At 35.6% G+C, this 22,202-nt stretch overlaps 1 protein-coding gene across 2 annotated transcripts in view; it reads left to right on the top strand.

Moving 5' to 3' along the window:
- Window positions 1-6,925: 6,925 nt before the first annotated feature.
- The window catches only part of LOC149784905 (transgelin-2-like), a 34,696-nt gene continuing 19,419 nt past the window's right edge, over window positions 6,926-22,202 (top strand). For both annotated transcript variants that reach the window (XM_089978500.1, XM_089978499.1), the window contains exons 1-2: window positions 6,926-7,083; window positions 20,831-20,919. In XM_089978500.1, the coding sequence (XP_089834626.1) occupies window positions 20,854-20,919 (66 nt within the window). In that variant the 5' untranslated portion in view covers window positions 6,926-7,083; window positions 20,831-20,853. The remainder of the gene's footprint in view (window positions 7,084-20,830; window positions 20,920-22,202) is intronic.

Raw genomic sequence — 22,202 nt, 5'->3', positions numbered from 1 at the left:
AAGGCGCAGGAAATATTTAAGGAGATAGAAGACTTTGGTCAATATGGAAGTTACTTTTTGAACAAAATAAAATATGCAATTTTACACTAACAAATGCTCGCGTGATCATTTACCAGCTTTTGCGCATTATAGATTGTGGATATAAAGAATAGATTATATGCCAGAGGGATCGATCTCGAATCCATCACGGTCCTTTTTATATCTCTGCCGTCTCTGCAGAAGCGGGCATATATAGGAATCCTCGTTTCCGTCCATCGCACAATATTATAGACACAACTAGTCCACACTTTTGTGGAATTCCATGAAACTGTGAATGTTATTCATCATCTGAAAATACGCACATTGAGAAATCATAACACTCCTACAAGCTTTGTTAGAGTTATTGCCCTTTTTTGTCCATCAACCAAACGCAAAGTATGACAGAATCTTATGAGCTGAAGAAATCTGAGAGAAAACGATGGAATACTGCAATGCTTGATACGTTTTATAGTGATAATCAAAAGATAAGCATATCAACTAATCACTGTGCTCCTGCGATTATTATTGGATTTATAATTCTTTTCGGCGTGCAGCTGGATGTATGACAGAATCTTGTGAACGCAACTAGTCTAGCAATTTCTGATGGATAACTGTAAGAAATGAGACATATTATATAACTCAGTCGGTACTAATAACTTCAACTTGGGAATTGTTATGATCATCATCTGAAGTTGATCGTAGCGACAAATCATACTGTTCGTGCACTATTTGCGGGAGTTATTGTCCCTTATGGCCTGGCGCATAATGCAGTACATAAGAGAATTATGTGAACGCAACTAGTCCCACGGTTTTCAATAGATTGCCATGAAATTTTGAACATGCTATTGTCATCTATTACCCGAATATTTTATTTTCTATACATTATACAGACTTGTAACATTTTAGTTTTCATTTTATTGAAGTACATATTTTAAATTTATTTAAAAGGGTTTCTGTTCCCTAATTCTTTTTTTTTTTTTTGTTGCTTGTAATCCAGTTTGTTTTAACATCTTTCTAACTTTAACTTTAGTTGAAAGACCATGAAGGTAGTGTCAGTATTGGAGGAAGAACAATCACCATCCTGCACTTCGCTGATGATATCGATATGCGGGTAGTGTCGGTATTGGAGGCAGAACAATCACCATCCTGCACTTCGCTGATGATATCGATGGCTTATCACGAGAAGAACCAAGATCTGGAAACCGTCTAAAACAATCATCGCTTAGGTATGGCATAGAGATCAGCGCTGAAAAGACCAAGCCAATGACAAACAAACCGAGTGGCATCCAAAAGGAAATAAGAGTGAATGGACAGAAGCTATGCAAAGTTACAAAATTGAGTTGCCTAGGTGCTATCGCCTCAGATGAAGGTTCAAAATCTGAGTGTGAGTGCGTGTGATTTGGATTTTTAACGCAGCTTTTTTTTTAAAAATTCAGTCATATCGCTAAGATCTGCCGTGTGGTAGTTTATAGTGATGTCTAGCATTGGGCATCAAGCCGTAGACAAGTAGCATCAGGTCCCACCCAGCCACATTATCCTGACACCATGCCGACAAGTCCTAACACTAAGCCCTTAATGCTGAGAGCCTAGCGAGGCAGCTGTGAATACCATTTTTATATGTCTTTGGTACGACTCGGCCGGAGTTCGAACCAGCGACGTCCCGCATCCGAGGCGGATACTCTAACCACTAGGCCACTGGAGAGGTCTGAGGATTGTGCAGACAACAACTACTCTGGCTAGGCTGAAGCCTATTTGGAAAGACAGCAACATTACGCTTGGGTCCAAGGTCAAGCTTATGCGCTCTGTCATGTCCATACTCATGTATGCTTGTGAGATATTAAGCCTAACAGCAGAACTGGAGTGAAGAATCCAAACGACAGGGATGAGATGTTTTCGAAAAGCCTGAAAATCTCATACTTAGACCACGTCTCTAATGAGGAAGTGCGCAACAGAATCCAAGATGCAATTGGACCTTGTGAAGATCTGCTCACCACCGAAAATAAACGCAAACTAAGATGGTACCGCCAAGTATCACACTCAACTGGCCTGTCAAAGACAGTCCTACCGAGAACAGTTAGAAGAAAGAAAAAATAATGCCGACAAAAGATCTAGAAGAGCTGGGAACATAACATCAAAGAGTTACTATGCTTCTGTTATTTTTGTTAGTTATTGCCTGATCACTTGGAGCTGGGAGTAGTGTAGTGTATTGACATGGCAGTTGGTGTTATTGTTTTGGATTTAAGGCCATTCTTTCTGAGCATGATTGGCTATATACATGGCGGCCAGTTTAACTGATGGAGACAGAACACAGGAAAACCCCAGTAAGAATCACCGAGCTTCAGAGAGCTACTAGCAAGCTTTTTTCATACCCACATTAGCCGAGCCCGAGACTGAAACCCACCGGGCAGGGGCTAGATGGTAGTGATCGGTACAAGCGAGCACTTTCGGTCATTTGTCCACCCGGACACCATAAAAGGGCACAGTGAAGGCAAATAGTCTCGCGGTTTTCAATGTATCACCATTAAACTTGGTACACATTATGACCATCATGAAGAAGCACACATTAGCACGTATGTATGTATGTATGTATGTATGTATGTATGTATGTATGTATGTATGTATGTTCAGACGAAGATAACAGTATATGCCAATTCCACACTGGGGGTGGGGATACAACTATTGCTAATTTGTACATTTATGGCGTTAATTTTAAGTTTGGTCGATGCTAATTGAGTTTTTAATTTCTTTTTGTAGCGCTCTTAAAGTGACAGGAGGCTAACGATGCTCGCTTCCCAGAAAGAATAAAACTTCCCAGTAGGGAAAGTGATTCTTAGAAAAACGTATCTTAAACGTGTAACGTTGGCAAAACCTCTCCAAAGCAAATGTTATAACGGAGACGTCAGCCATAGCTGTTAGATTTTATTCCAAAAAGTACTTCTGTAATAAAACATATAACACACACACACACACACACACATATGCACACACTTTACCAAATTTTCTCATAGGTAGAAATAATGGGAAGGATGCAAACTGACATGATAGTTTTAAAATATTTACACAGGAAAAAAATTATTCATGAAAAAAGAGTTGAGCAGTTACCCAAATTTGAAGATGTCCTACAAATTTCCTTTGAGATATGGCGAAAATAATTTAAGAAGAATTAAAGATATTGTGTATTTTAATATATTATGCCCAATATATATTTTGTGAATAAATCATTATCAGTGTTTATAACCAATAAGAAGGATATTCAAAATCTCAATTTCAGAATTAAAATTTGAGATGTTTTTTAGAACTGGGGTGTGGTAACTTGACCCTTATTCTACTTTATTCCCATTCAGTGGAACGAGATACGAGAGTGACAAAGGCCAGGATACCAGACTTGGAACGAGGTACCAGCGAAACAAAGGTCAAGATGCCAGACTTGGGACGAGGTACGAGTGGAACAAAAGCGTAGGTTCCAAACACGGAAAGACGTACGAGCGAAACAAATGTAAGAGTACCAGACTTAGAACAATGTACGAGAGGAACAAAAGCCACGGTATCATGCTTGGGACGAGGTACGAGTGAACAAATGTCAGTGTACCACGCTTAGAACGAGGCACGAGTGGAACAAAGGTCAGGGCAGAACACAAAACTGTTACTAGCTTACGAGCGGCTACAACATCCACTTCTGTTTATCTATCAGACTTTGTTTATGTATGTATATTCGTTTGCCCTTGGGTAGTTTTCTTTGAGAGGAACACGTCATTTTTAGATATGCACGCATGTGTTCAAAGGCCAATCGTCACGACTATTTAAAAAAAAAAATGTTTTAATCATAATTTATATATTTTTTTAAAAATACTTCTCTCAATTTCACACCAGAATTATGGTTGATACTTCTATGGCAACAAATATGAGCATTGCATCACAATTAGAATTCAGATTTAACAGAAAAAGTCTCCTGTATTATTTGCATGGTAAAGTTTGTTGGTATGTTCACCTATTTACCTGCCTACCTATTAATTACCTACGAAGTGATTTTATTTAAGCAGGGCGATTATACTTCTTAGATAGTGCATGTTGTTGAGAAAGTGTTTAAAAATAAATCTAATGACGACTTTTTTGCCTTTGATTTTGCTGACGAATAACCCTCAAAAGCTTTTTTCAAACTAATGAGCTAAATATAAAGGAAAGGCACGCAAGGAAATACACTCATTGATAATAAAAGACAAATTAAAATGTAACTCCTGCTGTACCTGATGGAATGTTTTAACAAGTTCAACATACAAGTTGTTCGAACATGTTTGAGATTAAATGCTGGAAAAATATTTCAATGTGAACTGAGGTACCCATTTACAATAAACCAGAACACATGCATCATAAAATACAGGGATTATCGCTTTTAGCAATAACCACATGCATAATTAATTCCTCAAACTACTGCATATCTGGATTCATCTAGTCTAAACTGCTTCCTAGTCACGTGACGTTAAGGTATCCAAGACCTGCACTGGCTTACCGTACACAACACGATGTTATTGTATTAACTATATCATATTCGAAGGGGCGGGAAAAGGATGCACTATTATAGTGAAGTATACTTCTGTCTTTTGCTGATTTTGTTTATATGAACTTCTGAATTTCATCTGTAAATCCACGCCCACCAACCCAATATAAAACGGTCTAAGTCCTATCGTCTTGCTACCTTTTATGATGGGAATGGAAATGGGGGGGGGTCGGTATCATTAACATAGAAAATGTGTGAGCCCTTTGGTACCCATTATTTACAAAATGCAACAATTTGTGTTTTGACAGTTTTGTTGATATTTGAATCACAGACCTCAAAACAATTCTTGACTCTTGCCTCTCGTCATCACGTGTATAATATGGTCCTTTAAGACACAAAATTACTAATTCACATAAGACTTTATTAGTCACCATTAGTAAACTCAAAATAGATCCTTGTATCTTGTACGTGTGTGGGGAGAGACGGTTAATTATGATTGAGAATGCGCAATAGATTACATCAATAAACAATACATGAAACTTAAGAAGTCCCGGTACGCAGGCATTGTCAACGCCTTGGTTATTAATATATCAAGAAAATGTCAGTATAAAATTATTTATGAGTTGATTAAATATAAAAATAATTCTCGTTATAGTTCTAATTTGATATCTGTATGCTGAATAATGTTCTTATTTCTAAATACTAAAATCTTATGTGGGGTTAAGGGTGGGGGACACATACAATGTGCACATCTGTAGTTGTCAGCTTGGACAATTCGTTTCAAAATCATTTATTTTCAAAGTATTCCAAGGCCGACGAGTGTTATCCAATCTAAAATTATGTTCGTTTTCTGACCGCTCCGGTGGTCTAAATGGTTGGAGCGTCCGCCCAGTTCGTGGGTTCGAACCCTGGCCAACGCAATACCAAAGAGTTACAAAAATGGTACTAGCAGCTGCCTCGCAGGCGCTTAGACTGGTGTCAGGATAATGTGACTGGGTGGGACATGATGCTACATGTCTGCGGTATGATGCCCGGTGCTACACTTCACTATAACTGCCACACTGCAGACATCGTAGCGATATGACTGAAAAGCTACGTTAAAAATTCAAGTCACACACACACACACACTGAATAAGCTTTCAAGGGTGTAAGAGAACATGGTACTTCAGTGCGTAAGTGAGAAAAGTGGCAAATATCCGACATGGAGTTCATGCTCGAACACTTTTGAAGACAATGGTAAAATCTACCTAACTGCTCCACATTACGTGTTTCTTGCTACATCTGCGATATCACAAGCTTTATCACTCGTAGTGTATGGACTTGGATCCTTGGTGGGAAAACAAAACCGTTCACCTTTGACCTCGGTACAAGAATGTTACTGTGAATCAGTGGTCAAACTTTCAAAGAATGTAAACTAATCCAATGAACATTTTTTTTAAAATCACACACACACACACACACACACACACACACACACACTTTAATTAAATGTGCACCTTTCCTTTAACGGAGTTTTACATTTTCTCTATACCTTGGTGTTTTACAGAATAGATTAAGAAATAATTATTTTATGTTCAGTATATAGCAAAATACATGAAAGTTATACATTACAGACTATATGTAAACAGTTTGTTGTACAAATAGATTTGGGTTGGGTCTATAGTCGCGTACTGACGTACAAAGTGAATTTGATTTAACTTCAAATAATTTTTTCAACAAAGTTATAGCGAAATCAAGAAGAATCCGGACAAAGCTAAACTTTTGTACAAAAGATTTGTTTTAGTGATAACGATTTTTAAAAACGATCACAAATGCATATATATATATATATATATATATATATATATATATATATATATATATATATATACTCATTTCCGCCAACGTTAAATAGAGCTTGCATTTCCGCCAACATTCAATAGAGCTTGCATTTCCGCATTAAAAACCTGTTCTAATGCAGTTTTCTTTACAATGATGGGTTACATGCATCTCAGCTAGATTTCAGTGAGTCAGAGAGTATATATTAACACTTTGGATGAAATATATATTGTTTGCATGCAATAAATCAAATCACCGCATCTCATTCAAGATGGAGTTGATTTCTTTTCACCGAAAGAAAACATCTACTAGGCAAAACCTAAGTCAGTGTTGATAGAGATACTGATTTCAAATTCCCATCACATGTTGGTCCGACTGTTCTCCAATTAAGATAGAATTTTTCTACGGCTAAACTCAGAAGCGAGTTCAACCTCGGCATCTAATGAGTCAGACCTGTTACTAAATTTAGCCCCCCTCCCCCTTCTCCGTGAGTCACGTGTGCTACTGGGGATGCTACTAACTCAGGAACAGGTACGAGGCCATAAACTTTTCCCTACGTACATATTCCTAAGCGAAACGAGCAGCGATCTCGGGTTACAGCACCAACGTACCAAACTGACGGCGGACTTGTCTATAAAAGGCATTTGGTTGCCACCACAGGTTTTCATAGAAGGATCTTAGTCGGAAGGCAGACGAGTTTACAGGTAGGAAACAGGAAGGAATAAGAGGAAGAGGAATTGTGTGAATAAGGCGTAAGTACATTCAAAATATTACAATTTAATAATAAATAATGTACTTTATTACAAATAATGTACTTTATTACAAATAATGTACTTTATTGTATTTATCTTTAACTTTGCTGATATTTAATATATGTGTGTTATCTGTTCGTATTCAAGATCAAGCATTATCTATTCCGCATTGTAAATGTAAAATTGAGCCATGAAACTTCTTTTCCTGTAGATTATGACTTTGGATTGTATTAACACGTTTTACACTTAGGACTGTATTAACACGTTTCACACTTACACTTAGAACTGTATTAACACGTTTTACACTTAGAACTGTATTAACACGTTTTACACTTAGGACTGTATTAACACGTTTTACACTTAGAACTGTATTAACACGTTTTACACTTAGGACTGTATTAACACGTTTTACACTTAGGACTGTATCAACACGTTTTACACTTAGGACTGTATTAACACTTTTTACGCTTAGGACTGTATTAACACGTTTTACACTTAGGACTGTATTAACATGTTTTACACTTAGGACTGTATTAACACGTTTTACACTTAGGACTGTATTAACACGTTTTACGCTTAGGACTGTATTAACACGTTTTACACTTAGAACTGTATTAACACGTTTTACACTTAGAACTGTATTAACACTTTTTACGCTTAGGACTGTATTAACACGTTTTACACTTAGGACTGTATCAACACGTTTTACACTTAGGACTGTATTAACACTTTTTACGCTTAGGACTGTATTAACACGTTTTACACTTAGGACTGTATTAACATGTTTTACACTTAGGACTGTATTAACACGTTTTACACTTAGGACTGTATTAACACGTTTTACACTTAGGACTGTATTAACATGTTTTACACTTAGGACTGTATTAACACGTTTTACACTTAGGACTGTATTAACACGTTTTACGCTTAGGACTGTATTAACACGTTTTACACTTAGAACTGTATTAACACGTTTTACACTTAGAACTGTATTAACACTTTTTACGCTTAGGACTGTATTAACACGTTTTACACTTAGGACTGTATCAACACGTTTTACACTTAGGACTGTATTAACACTTTTTACGCTTAGGACTGTATTAACACGTTTTACACTTAGGACTGTATTAACATGTTTTACACTTAGGACTGTATTAACACGTTTTACACTTAGGACTGTATTAACACGTTTTACGCTTAGGACTGTATTAACACGTTTTACACGAATATCATCAGTAGAGATCAAAATTTAGAACCTTCTGAAGATTATAACATTTTAAAATTCTTCTAAGAACGAAAGTTTTTTTTTTCGTCTAAAGAATTGTGATTTCTAATTACGAATAAAATACTTCAAATTGTCCACTTACAAATATCTAAATTAGAATACATACCTAAAATACATAGACTAAATGATGTATTCAGTGTTCATGATCGCATTTTAAAGATGAAGTATGAATGTGATCATTGTTTGTATTTTTTTTTTCTCCAGAAATTAATAAAAATTATCCTGTTTTGAAACAAATATGTTCGCAAATATATTTTATAGCTTTTGTTTCTAGATTATTGCGATTGCTATGAATAGGTGAGCCCCTGAGAAGTCATGGTGAACATGCGTGTTATATCATTTTTTATTGTTTCTGGCTCTTCCATCTTTCAGCATAATATTGACTTTGTTGTGCATGTGCAATTGTGCTCGAAACTTATTCAAGCTCATTGCGTGATATTTGATTAGTTGTTATGATTGACCCTACTAACAACGCAGTTTCCATTACATACTTTATTATATTACAGGTGTTTTCCAATGCAATTTCCATGACATACCTTTATTATATTACAGGTGTTTTCCAGTGCAATTTCCATGACATACCTTTATTATATTACAGGTGCTTTCCATGGAAGAAAATCTAGATCATATAAATAATATAGTTTTACTTTTATTAAAATTACAATTCCACAGCTTCAAATTTTAAAAATGCAATAGCATGGAATTATTGTGAAAATTAAACTTTCAGACTGAAACAAGTCCATTGTAATATATTACATTTTATTTTTTTAAACGAAAATCAGCAGAATTGGTGAAAATGGCTTTAAAGTAAGACCGTTAATCGCGCAACTTTTTTGTGTGAGATTTGTTTATAATTTTTTATTGTCAATTTTTATTTCTCTTTCCGGGGAAGTTCTATTTAAAAAAACAAACAAACAAAAATCATCTGTATCACTGTCAGTTTGCGTTGTGTCTAGAGTCAGTTTCTTGCGTGACCCATAACGCTTTTCAATATACATAATTACAATAATATCAGTCACATTTCGAACAGTTTCATTAAAAAAAATCTATCCAATTAATTATTTTTAATATGAACCCCGATTTGTTAAGCTGTCATTGAAATTGTATCTTTCTTTGCTTGATTTTTCATCATGCGGAAGTATGTATCCCCCCCCCCCTCCTCGAAACATGTAAGAACATAAGTCTCTTCGCGTGCGTGAGCTACGCCAGCTGGTTTTTGTTTACGTACCACAGAGTGTTGCTGGCAAAAACATTTGAAGTAGACTAGGCATGTGTCCAATGTATATAGATAGTATCAAGGTCACTGAAGCTGAGCGCAGTTGATGGAATCATGTACAAAATAGGCTGTGTTTACTATATACCAGTTAGACATAATGTATTTTCCCTGCATTATCAATATAGAATTTATACTCTTGAGAAGTTATCAGTGCATTAAAATAATTAATACAATTATGTATGAAATGTTCTATCAAAGACCACATATTTTAATATCTGAAATATTTTTTCAAGCTTGTATGTATGAACATGAGAAACTTGCTTTAAACAAGTGAAATTAATGAACAAAGTTTGAAAAGCAAAACGAAATCATTGGCATATATATATATATATATATATATATATATATATATATATATATATATAGAGAGAGAGAGAGAGAGAGAGAGAGAGAGAGAGAGAGAGAGTGAGCGCCGTGTGTGTGTGTGTGTGTGTGGTCTCTTTCATTTTATTTTCATCCTTATTTACAATATTTGACAGTGATGTAGGCAACATAGTTGAAAAGTGCAAGCGCTGCAGATAAGCGAGATGGTAATCTCCTTAGATATTCTATAAACATCCTAGATGATATGCATTATTTGTGGATCATTCCAGTGCACATGTTTTAATATGTACGTACCCTTCGGCGAGTAAATTGCTGAGTATCACTACACTTTGTTCGGGCTTCCCGTAAGGAGGAACAGAGAGATGACGTTGTAGTTGTTATTACTATTATTATTATTATTATTATTATTTAACCAGTATTTCTGAGTGCGCGTTTTGAAAGCAAATAAGTTAATGCGGAAGTTATACGCTTTTTATGTCTTTCACACATTATCATGCTTTAATAGCAACATAGTCTAAGGTAATGATTCAGTCGGACATTCCTGCTTTGCTTCCGCTATCTAATTAAGTACTTCAAAAGTTTCCTTAGATTTATCACGCCAAGAATTACGATTTCTTAAATAGAAAAAATAAACTGTCAAACATTGCTCATATGTAAGTTCCTGGAATATAGTCATTGCGTGTTAAGACGTAATAAAGGGAGTACATATATAAGTACCAAAAGCAGTTACTCACATCCATGGTTTCTTGCTGGCCCCTTTTGGCCGAGTGGCCTTAGGTCGGTAAGATCACTACCATCTCACCTCTGTCTGCGTGGGTTCGAGTCTCGGGCTCTGCCAATGTGGGTATGTGTGAAAGCTTGCCAGTAGCTTCCCGTGGGTTGGTGGTTCTTACCGGGATTTTTCCGGTTTGTTCATCCAGCAGTTATACTAGCCGCCATGTTGGGCTATATATAGCCTATCTTGAACGAACACTGGCATTAAATCCAAATCATCATCAACAACAATAACAACAACCATACGACAGATACCTGATAGATCCAAATCATCATCAACAACAATTACAACAACCATACCACAGATACCTGATAGATCCAAATCATCATCAACAACAATAACAACAACCATACGACAGATACCTGATAGATCCAAATCATCATCAACAACAATAACAACAACCATACGACAGATACCTGATAGATTGTCTTTAATTCATGAAAACATTAACTGTCTGTGACTCGGATGAGATGTCCTTCTTTGTTCTTTTCTTCTTCTTGAACCGGCAGCTTAGACGGTTTTCTTCGGTTAAAATTCATGCCTAGACCTGGACATCGAATACATGTACTATTAGAGAAACAAAACGCAATTTTAAACTCTAACTCGGTGTTTATATATCATATTTTAAATTAAGCCTTAGCTAAAAAATATTCAAAAAGACGTCATAATGTTATATGAACTTGCATGTTCAAAAGTACACGGGGAGTTCTTTAACATTTCAATCCAAATCTCTTATTCTATTCCGGGTCTTGGAGCTGGTTTCAGAGTTCAGTTTATCAATAATGTCAGGTCCCTAATCTGGTACCCCTGCAAAAATAATGGCTTGGTCACGTTTCCATTCGTGAATACAAGAATGGCCTTTTTAGTTCGTCCATGCTCGACAGAAAAATATCGTGCGAAGTTAATCTACTCGCCAACTGGTGGTCACATGACCATGCGATTTGTTGATGTAAATGAGAGTTTTAGCATTCATCCGCAACGAAAGACAATTAGCATAGCGACGTTAGTGGAATGTTGATAATAGCAAACACGCTTATATAATGCTGAAATGGGGAACCTTACTTTGTTATAGTGAGACAAGAAATTATTGGATTCATAACACATTTGCTGTATTTGTATGAGCGATCTGGCGTTTTAGTTACAATACATTGATTGCTTACTACGGATGAGGATACAAGGACAAGACATATAGAGATAGAATGACGTCATCCGTAACCATATTTGTGGTAAGCTGGCAGATTTACGGTTGATTTTATATGCTGTTTGGAAGTTGAAATAAATTCAATGAATCTCAAGATACTGTTACAAAACATAGATACATAAACAGAACGCAAACCAGGCTTTCTCTTAGTATCTATATTTATACTTTATAAGTTGATTTTACGTCAGTGTGCCCTGTTCAAATTGGTAAATTTTTGTTGTCGCACATAGCAGAAACTGCCAGGTCGCCCATCGTTCAGTTAGAATGGGCAAAATATCGTCTGCTATTGACTTCATCGGGAAGCATTTATTGTCTTAAGGACCTTTATGCCTCATATTAGTCAACTGAGTTAACTTCCAAGACTAACTTCCAAGACTACAAGAAGCTGTGTTGCTGATATGGAACCCATCTTTTAAAATGGGATCCATACATCTAATTTGTTTGTATAAAACTGTATAAATTCTTTTGCAACTTAAATTATACTTAGATTAACATTCAGTAATTGGAATATACTTGCTAATGCTTGATGGAGAATATATTCTAATACTCCCTTCCACTTCCATGAACTTTTTATATAAAAAAGTGATTAAATCGGTTTAATCCAGTGAAACATTATCCATATGCCTGATGACGTCATTCACTGTTAGTTTCTTGTTTGAGAAAGATTCTCGGCATTTAACAACAAGTCTGATTAGAGTCTCGTTCTAAAAGGATGTTGATAAAATACTTATTACGATTTGACTTCTGGCAAAATACCATATCTATGTCGCATTTCATATTGATACTAAGTTCATACATATTGTTATACAAACGAATTGAAACGTTTCCACGTCTATGAAAAGTAAACAGCTCCTGGTCTGATTGTTGGAAGGGTTTCAAATCTTCCACATAGTGCGTGTCTGGTTAGTAGAATGGACTATAGTGCACTGACAATCTCTCATGATCGGATTATGATTATCTTGCCTATAAGTTGCATTAATTCAGATGGACATGATTTGAGTTACGTTCAAAGAGACCCGCATTAGGTCGTCAAGTGCAGTGCTGTATATGTATCTATACAAATAACTTTGTTGCACTACCATAGTCACTGTATTTTAAGTAAGATGGTCACTGGTAACGTTGTACTTGTTACAGTAGGATATACGCCAAAGTCAGATATAGTACAACTCCAGAAAATTCATAAAACATAAATTTGACGCATAGCCAGCTTTTTAAAAATGAATACTTTTTTTTACATGTCATAATGATTTTATTTTTTGTTTTTAAATGGAATTCATATTGAAATAAGTTTTGTACGTTTAGCGTTCTTAAGCGCCACCCAGCTTCAGTGTCTGGCAGATTGTCAGACAATGTCTATAGCTATACGGCAGGGTGCTTTTGCATAGAGCTGTCTGCGTTTGATGATTAGACTAGAGGTAAATGGCAAGGTAGAACTGACAGGTTTCCCAGATCTGCATATTTCTGCATTGTATAGACCACTTCGTGAACACCACAGCAGATGAACTTTACTTTGCTGCCAGATTTCTACTGATGGAAGAGAGGATTGGAAATGCTGATATCGTATTTCAGTCAGAATTGCGATAGGAGTGACTCACTATAAAAATATGTATACATTTATTTTTAAACAAGTAGACCGTTCCAAAGTCTGTATTTTCTGAGGAAACGAAAACTCTTCGAGATGTCCGAGCACAATTTGCAGAAATATCTTTCTCTATTCTATGATGTTGGAAACAGTGCTTTGTAAAGTTACAGGACCAACATAGTTATGCTGACAAAAATGTAATAAGGTTTCTGTCCTGGTTTCTTCTCTGACAACATCATTTAATTTTGTTCCATAAACACGTTCCATAATACTTATTGGATATACAAGCAAAAGTTCATTTAGTATATGCAAGTAAGGATTTATTTACAACATGTAGGTAGTGGTTTATTTACAACATGCAAATAATGGGTTATTTACGACATGCAAGTAAAAAAAAAATTACGACACGAAAGGTAGGGTTTATTGTGCTGTATACTTGTGTTTATTGCGCTTCCTTTTAGATATAATATATGCAATACAATATTACGTCCTGCATGCTGTACATTTGGACCTTTTGTGTATCGGATTTGGTCCACGGCGTTATAGAATAAAAAATGATTGTGTTTCAGATGCGACTGTCTTATCTGTGTGTTGGAAAGAAAATATATGTACTTCAAAACTGTGTGCAAAATTACGGTCTTCGTGATATGGTGATAAAAAAAAAACACGAAAAAGAACAACATAAACACAGCTATAAACTGTACATTTCATAACTGATATAATCACCATAAAGTTCATAATTCATTTGTCATATTAATGCAGACTTTGGGCAAATTTGCCAACTTTGGTCCAAATATAGTATTTCTACCACTGTTTGTTTACATAAATTCAAGACGTACCGATCATTTTCAAGATTCCTTGTAGCATAATCTCCCAAATGATCGGTATGTCTTAAACTGTAGTGAAGTTCTTCTAACAGCATGGGGAAACTGATATGTTGGTGCTGTGTTATTGATGATTTGTAACACGTACAGAGAATTTTGGGCCGACCTCCTGTCTGCCAGTGTGGCCCAACCGGTTTCAACGTAAAGTGATTTTTGTTTACCAGTTTTAAGCCGGTTACTAACCGGGCCGCAAGTAATTTAAGTTTTGAACGTCTTTCACTGTCTTCTTGACTGTATAATGGCAAGACTTTATATGCATACTCAAGTATTAGTCCAATAAAAATGAAGTAGAATTAGTTTGAAGTTGAATTTGACAAGAGGTATTTAGTTGTTTTTTTTTTTCGATGTTTCCAATTCCGTTCGAGGTCAAGTGAATAATATTATCAATGATCCATTCGAAGATAGCGTTACTCCCAAGTTGTTGTGCAAGTTCACGAAGATAAGCTTTCTATTGAAGAATGCTAAACTTTGAAAAATTGGCAGATTATAATTACTAAAATGCACACACTCCATTTTCCTTGGATTAAAGTTAACGAGCCATTTATTTCTCAGTATTTAAACTTCTCTGAATCGTCATATAATAGAATTGGTCTGAAAAAGATAACGGAAAGAAAATTGGAAATAGAAGCCATCAGCAAAAACTCTCGACAATGATCTGAGTTCATCAGCAATGTCATCTACATATGCTAAAAATAAGAATGGGCCCAAACAGATTACTGATAAAGAGTTGTAATTCTTGAAAAAGCTGTTGCCATCGACAACCTATTGCTTTCCGTTACATGTGTGATCTTTAAATTAAGAAGTTATCAGTGACGCCATATTTTTCAAATTTACGTATGAGGTCCTTGCGCCAAAACCCGGTTAAACGCCTTAGATATATTATAAAAATAACAGAGGAATATTCGTGATTAAATAGAGCTTGGCATCTATTAACTTATAAGTGGTTGAAAGGCCAAGACCAGACTGGTACTTGCATAGAAATGTATTGCAATTATAGTAATTGTATAGATCTTTTTTCAGAAAGTCGAATCTGGGATTTTCCACACCAATATTGAACGCATGCGCAATCAACGTAGGGCAACTTTCATAGTGTATGTTCGTGAAGAAAGTTTCAAACAAATTTTTTAAGGCTTGACATATGTACACCTTTCACAGAAATAGTGTGTTTAAAAATAATGAGTAAATAGTTCAGCAACCTGCCTAAAACAGAAAAGTAGATACGAGCGCAGAAAGCATCAGAGAGGACCAAGGCAACGGACAAGATTTGTGGGCCCTAAGAAAAATTATCAAATAGGCCCCAACGAATCACAAATTGAAACAACGGTGGACCCCCTAACCGTTGTGGTCCAGAGGAATTTGTCCTACTCTGTCCGCGGTCCTGGATATCACTTAACAAATTTGTATGATCCATTTCTGAAAGGAATGGGGTGGGTGGACGCTTTTCGTATGTGACCAGAATTACAATTTGTACAAATCTACGTGTATTTGCACGATTCTTCAAGACTATATACTCGTGAAAACATGAGGACTTACAAATCTCTTTGTTGCATATAATTAATTTCATAGTGGATGGATGCATACAGGTGAACACAGCATTATCAATGCCAGCGTAATCAGATCCCAAGCCCAATAAAAGAAGCCACACGAGATACACATAGCTGATAGACAAGGGCCCATCGGTAAGCTTTGCATAGGGGCACATATTGGCTCCAAATATCCTGGCTACGCCACTGTTTATTTTCTCGTAAATCTGAAGCCATATGATCTGGCAATGGTCAAATTCTTCATCGTTTGCTCGTGCACTCGATATACTTTCTTGAGTCGACCCAATCGGTTTACGTACAGCTGCATCGGAAAGGAATATTATATTTGACCGAATCAACTGATATCAATACATTTGCTTGGCGAAAGAAATAATGTCTTCTGTCGACTCAATCGATTTACACACACTATCATGGGCAAAGGAATATTGTCATGTGCCAACCCAATCGATTTACACACACTTTTATTGAGAAACCAACATTGCCTCGGGCCAACCCAATTGATATACATTCATTTGCATGAATTTTGTACTAGGCCGACCCAGTCGATTTACACACTTGTATAACCGTCCTAGTCGATTTACATACACTTTTAATGGAGAAAGGAATACTGTTTTGGACCGACCCAATCGAGTGACACGCTTTTATGGGAACGTGATATTGTCTTGTGCCGACCCAATCGATTTACATAAATTTGCATGGGGGAAATAAACATTGTCTTGGTCTGACACAGTCGATTTACATACGTTTGTGTGGGGAAAGGAGTATTATATTAGACTGACACAATCGATTAACATACACTTGCATGGAGAGAAGAAATCATCTACGAACGTACTGAAGTATACACTAATATCCGTTATTCTAAACGTTTAGATAATTATCTTATATTTCTATTTGATTCATTATCAGTAACATAAAGTAATGCATCTATACGTCCGTCGTATGTATGTATGTATGTATGTATGTATGTATGTATGTACTGGTGTATGCATGTATGCATGTATCTATCTATCTATCTATCTATCTATCTATCTATCTATCTATCTATCTATCTTTGAGAAAAAGGTATAATAACCAGAACTGCACAATGAACTGAAATTCAATGTTCCAATAACACGTTACCTACATTTGTTGAAACCATCTTTTTATATATGGAACAAGGCAACAATCACAGCAATAAGAATTTATTTCCTTATAAAATGACGGGGAATCTGCTCACAAATCATATAGTTTTGATATTAATGACACGCGCTTTAAAAGCTGTGTTTTTATCAAAAGAATGTAACAATAACAACAATGGGAAGTTATTTCCATATAAAAATACAGGGAATCTGCATAGAAATGATTTCGTAGCCTAGTGTGAGGTACACAGATGTGTTTAATAAATTTTATTAATTTGCTGATATTTACGAAAATATATCTGTATTGTATGGAAAAATATATAAAGTACTTTTATTAATTTGTTTTGTGGTCATTACACAAGATTAACATTGCATTACACACTACAGAAATGTACTAAAGGGTTTAAGAGAGACCATTGTATAAATTAGTAAATAGTTACAATAAATATTTAAAAAAATAAACTAACAAAGAAACAAATAAATAAATAAATAAATAAATAAAATCTCAATGAAATACATAAAAAGATCTATAAAAATTAAAATACTGTAAACATCAAATAACAAGGGCTTTGTCCTACCCCTGTCATGGGGTTTCTGTCCTAAGGGGCTTTTGTCCTACCTCTGTCATTGGGTTACTGTCCTAGGGAGCTTTTGTCCTACCCCTGTCATTGGGTTACTGTCCTAGGGGGCTTTTGTCTAACCCCTGTCATGGGATTTATGTCGGGGGTGGGGGTGGGTTGTTGTCATGGAATCTATTTTGAATAGAACACATTGAAGATTGTTATTGTGACGATGGAATTCTATTATTCACGAATTAGCATCCCATCGTCAGAATAACAATCTTCGATACGTTCAATTCAAAATACGTGGTTTATTACAAATAAATATTGTCTAATTAACGACAAGGAATTGCCACTAAGGTAATACTCGTAAACCAATTGTTTTGATCGATATCCTCCTGGACACCAGAATTCTTTTAAATTCTTTATTATGTAATCCTGAATTTATAATATACCTTCCGTAACACATTACCAACTAATTGTTTAATTCCAAAACACACTCACATTTGCTGCAAGAATCAAATGCGGTTTTCTAACGCTCTAACACTATATTTCAATGTCAGACCTAAGAAGAAATTCAGACATGGCAGCATTTAAAAATGGCAAGTAGCTAGTATAGCGTTGAATCACAACCTCACAACCTCAAGTCGATGGCTTCGTGCCATGCTTGTGAAATCTCAGATGCATAGGACTATATGAAAGCATTGCTACAACATTCTGAACTTTTGCTTACAAGCTGAATTTCTTTTTTTTTAGTTGGCGCCAATGTAGGTGTAGACTTGCAGTTGCGTTTTCTTGAAAGAATGTTTCACTAATGAGTTGCTACGACAGTACAAACAGGGATACATTTTGTGTTAAAAAGGTTTATGATGAGTTATTGAGAGGGAGATGACAATGATGAGTTATAAAAAGAGAGACGACAACGATGAACTATTGAGGGAGATGATAATGATAAGCTATAAAGAGGGAGACAATAATGATGAGTTATAAAGAGGGAGATGACAACGATGAATTATAAAAAGGGAGATGACAACGATGAACTATTGAGGGAGATGATAATGATAATCTATAAAGAGAAAGATGGTGATGAGTAGCAAAAATTATCGTGAAAACCAGATAAATCGCATTAACAAAGAATACTATTCTACGCACTTTATGCGAGCCTTTAGAAAGTAGAAAACGAAGTCGATAATGCTTTTGTATGGTGATACGTGAAAAGCATTAAGTTGCACTACTTTTAGAAATCCCCCCCATCCCGTTCACATTCTGCGTATGTTTGAACAGCATATTTTACACTGAGACATTATCATAGAATTAAAAGGAAATAAAGGTTATCATGAAAATACATTTTAACTTCAATTAAATACTACCGTTGTCATCTCGGTACCCCTTATTGGCCAAAAGACCATAAGTCTGCCTCAAGTCTAATTATAAGGTCATGGTAGATTTATTCCTAATATGCAAAATCCAAAATACTTTTAAACTCATGCATACACACTAATATTCATAAGGTAAATTATTGCGATTGAGTGAATGGAACCTTTACGAACATCAACATTTTTTGTTGCAAAGTAAAGAATTCGCTTTTTTTTAAAAATCCAGATAACGCAATTTATCTTTGTGTAAAGCAAGAGGGTGGTAAATGCTATGTTCACTTAACAATTTTGTCATTAGGTGGAGTGTTGTTTTTCTCTACAAATCTCTTAATCTCTGTTCAGGAAGACTCGGCGATAGATTACAAGGTGAATCTGAAAACGAGGCCGTGTTTGCTTGCTAAGCTATATTTAGAAATCGCTTATTCGGGAGTTGGATGTTGCTGTATCTAGGAAGAGAGAATAAATGTACTCCTTCGAGATAACGGGATAATGACTTAGGCACTGCATTTCTGGGATTCCTTTGGTGTTGGCTCAGCTTGTGATGGGCTTATTAGTACCAGAAAACAAAAAAGAAAGTGTATTTTTCTAGGGCTTTTTTTGTCAGCACTGAACACTTTCGGATTTAATATTTGTCTAGAAGGATGAGAGAGAGATAGATAGATAGATAGATAGATAGAGAGAGAGAGAGAGAGAGAGAGAGAGAGAGAGAGAGAGAGAGAGAGAGACATATGTAGTAAGTACCACCGTTACACGCTTATAAGTCGAGTCAAATTGTAAACAACAATGATCCTGATCTGCCGTAGCATAATGCTCATGCAGATCAGGGTCTGTGTTGGTTGTTCTACTGATTACTCTTATAAACTGCACAGACCGAGATCTGCCGGCGGGTTATGCAACCGCAGGTCTGGGTCTGAGCAGTTTGCAGTTGGACAAGGGGCTTATAAGCGAGAATATACGGTACTTTTAAAGAACTCACCGTTTCTTCTTTTCTTAGTTTCGTCAACTTGTCGCTGCTAAATAAACTGCGTGGTGTCTCGAATTCTGCCGTCTCCAGGTTCCTATATTATGCAGAACTAGGAGCTCTACTTTTACGACTATGCACTACATTTTTACGACTATGAACCACGTTTTTACGACTATGAACCACGTTTTTACGACTACGAAATACGTTTTTATGACTATGAGCTAATATTTTACAAATATGATCCATACTTTTGAAAGATTATTAAAGCTACGTTAAAAATCAAAGTCACACCCATATACTTTTATAATCATGAACAATACTTTTACAAAGCATACATTTAAGCATCATACTGTATGTTTTACACTGTCAAGACTGTACTGTACGTTAACATAAGAAAAACATTTAAAGATAACGGATAAGGTTACAAAAACTTACACAAATTATCTACTAAATTCAATTAAGATTTAGAAAAGGGTTTGTTGGATCAGTGTCACCATTAATGTTTCGCTCTTTCTGAAACGTATGTTGCGATTTGTATTGGAAAACAAATCCCTAATATAAGAACATCAGACATAACGTATACTTAAACCATCTCTTTGTTTCCCGTTGCAGATCTGTAAAGGTAATAATACATAACCTGGACCGGACTGACTTTTAAACAAATTTCTCTTTTGCACAAGTTTATAGAGTGAGACTCGCCTTCAAGATGACTTCCACCGACACTCGTGCAGGCAAATCGGGTTTAGGATTTGAAGTTATAAAGAAACTGGAGCAAGTAAGACAAATGTTGGTTGCTGAGCTGAGTTTGCAGAATTTATGTCCTTACCTGTCTCATATGTGTGTGTGTTTTCTCTACAGAGTTTATCTACCTAAGTTGCAAGATGTCCGACAAGACAAGAGCGTCCAAATCCGGGATTGGGTATGCGGTCGAGAAAAAAATGGAAGATGTAAGCTCGGCATTATGGCAACACCCGCATTATTAGATCAGATGCAGATTCTAAAGAACCCCAGTAGTTATTGATAGCTTAAATTATTTTTTCACGCAACCAAATGTTGGCATTTGTCCGGATGTAATAATTAATTGTCTGTTCTAATGACGCTACACGCTAATTTACCAGAAACGGTTTGAAGTTTTTTTTTTTCTCCGTTAACTTATGAAAAACAAGTTCTTCGCTTTTCTTGCATGGTGCTTTGTGCCACAGTTTAGATTCCTAAATATTTGTACAAGTAATTTATACTCAACATCTGTAGGGTTCAATTAAAATATAAACAAACAAACAAACAAACAAAATACTTTTAATAATGATAAAGTATGTGGTTAATATAATGAAAAAATAACGTTAGATTATTGTGCTTTATTGTCATTCTCCTTGCAATAAACTTCTTAAATCGGTCGGCCGTCTCTAACATTCTAAAGGGCAGCTTTTAATTATACACAGGAAGAATAATAAATCGTCTTGATCAGTTATGTCTGATGTTTGCTGGTTATTACCTCGTTTGTTTTAGCTTTTCTCGATTTCCTAGTAATACTAAAAGTTTTGAATCCCTTGTTAATTCATTTGATCTCATTATCGAAAGCACTAGATCTGAGGTACTTCGTTACTATCAGCGATGTGTAAAATAATTGGTAATAACAATCATTAAAATTCAAGAAAGATTTGTCTGATTTCACGGTAAATGATCTCTTTTGCATGTTGGAGAAACATTAGGGAAACATATTTTTTGAAGTAATATTGAGGTTTACAGAAAAGTTAATCTTTCAGTGCACTGTGTATTTTTCGCAAAAAGAGTGACCGTTTCTCTTAGTTTTCAGTCTTAATTAGAATAATTTCGTTTGGCATAAAATTAACACAGAAGAAGAATCTAAAACTAATTCATTATCAACATGCAGTGCTATCTCTATTTAATGACCATGTAATTGGGGCAAACACGAAATCGTTGTGATCAGGAATAAGTGTCTTTGAGATTTTCTGTCTTATTTTTACCGTAGGTATTGCATGGCTTCATTGCTAATATACGCTCTATTTTCAGAACTCTTTTTCAGCTCAGAATGAAGTTGTTACTTGCCTGAAAGTTTTGTGTATAACAATAACAAATGATGAAAGCATCCCAGCCTTGCGCGTTTGAAAGAATTACGTTCATCTATATCGGCTGAAATTTAAAGTAAACATCAGCGCAATTTTATCAGATTGATAAAATTATCAGCGCAAATGTATTTAGAATAAGCATT

Source organism: Sinohyriopsis cumingii, chromosome 13 (assembly GCF_028554795.1).
Source record: "Sinohyriopsis cumingii isolate HCF-2022 chromosome 13, ASM2855479v2, whole genome shotgun sequence".
NCBI classification, from domain to species: Eukaryota; Metazoa; Mollusca; class Bivalvia; order Unionida; family Unionidae; genus Sinohyriopsis; species Sinohyriopsis cumingii.
Note: the sequence above shows the minus strand (reverse complement) of the source record. Positions and strands in the feature narration are given on the sequence as shown.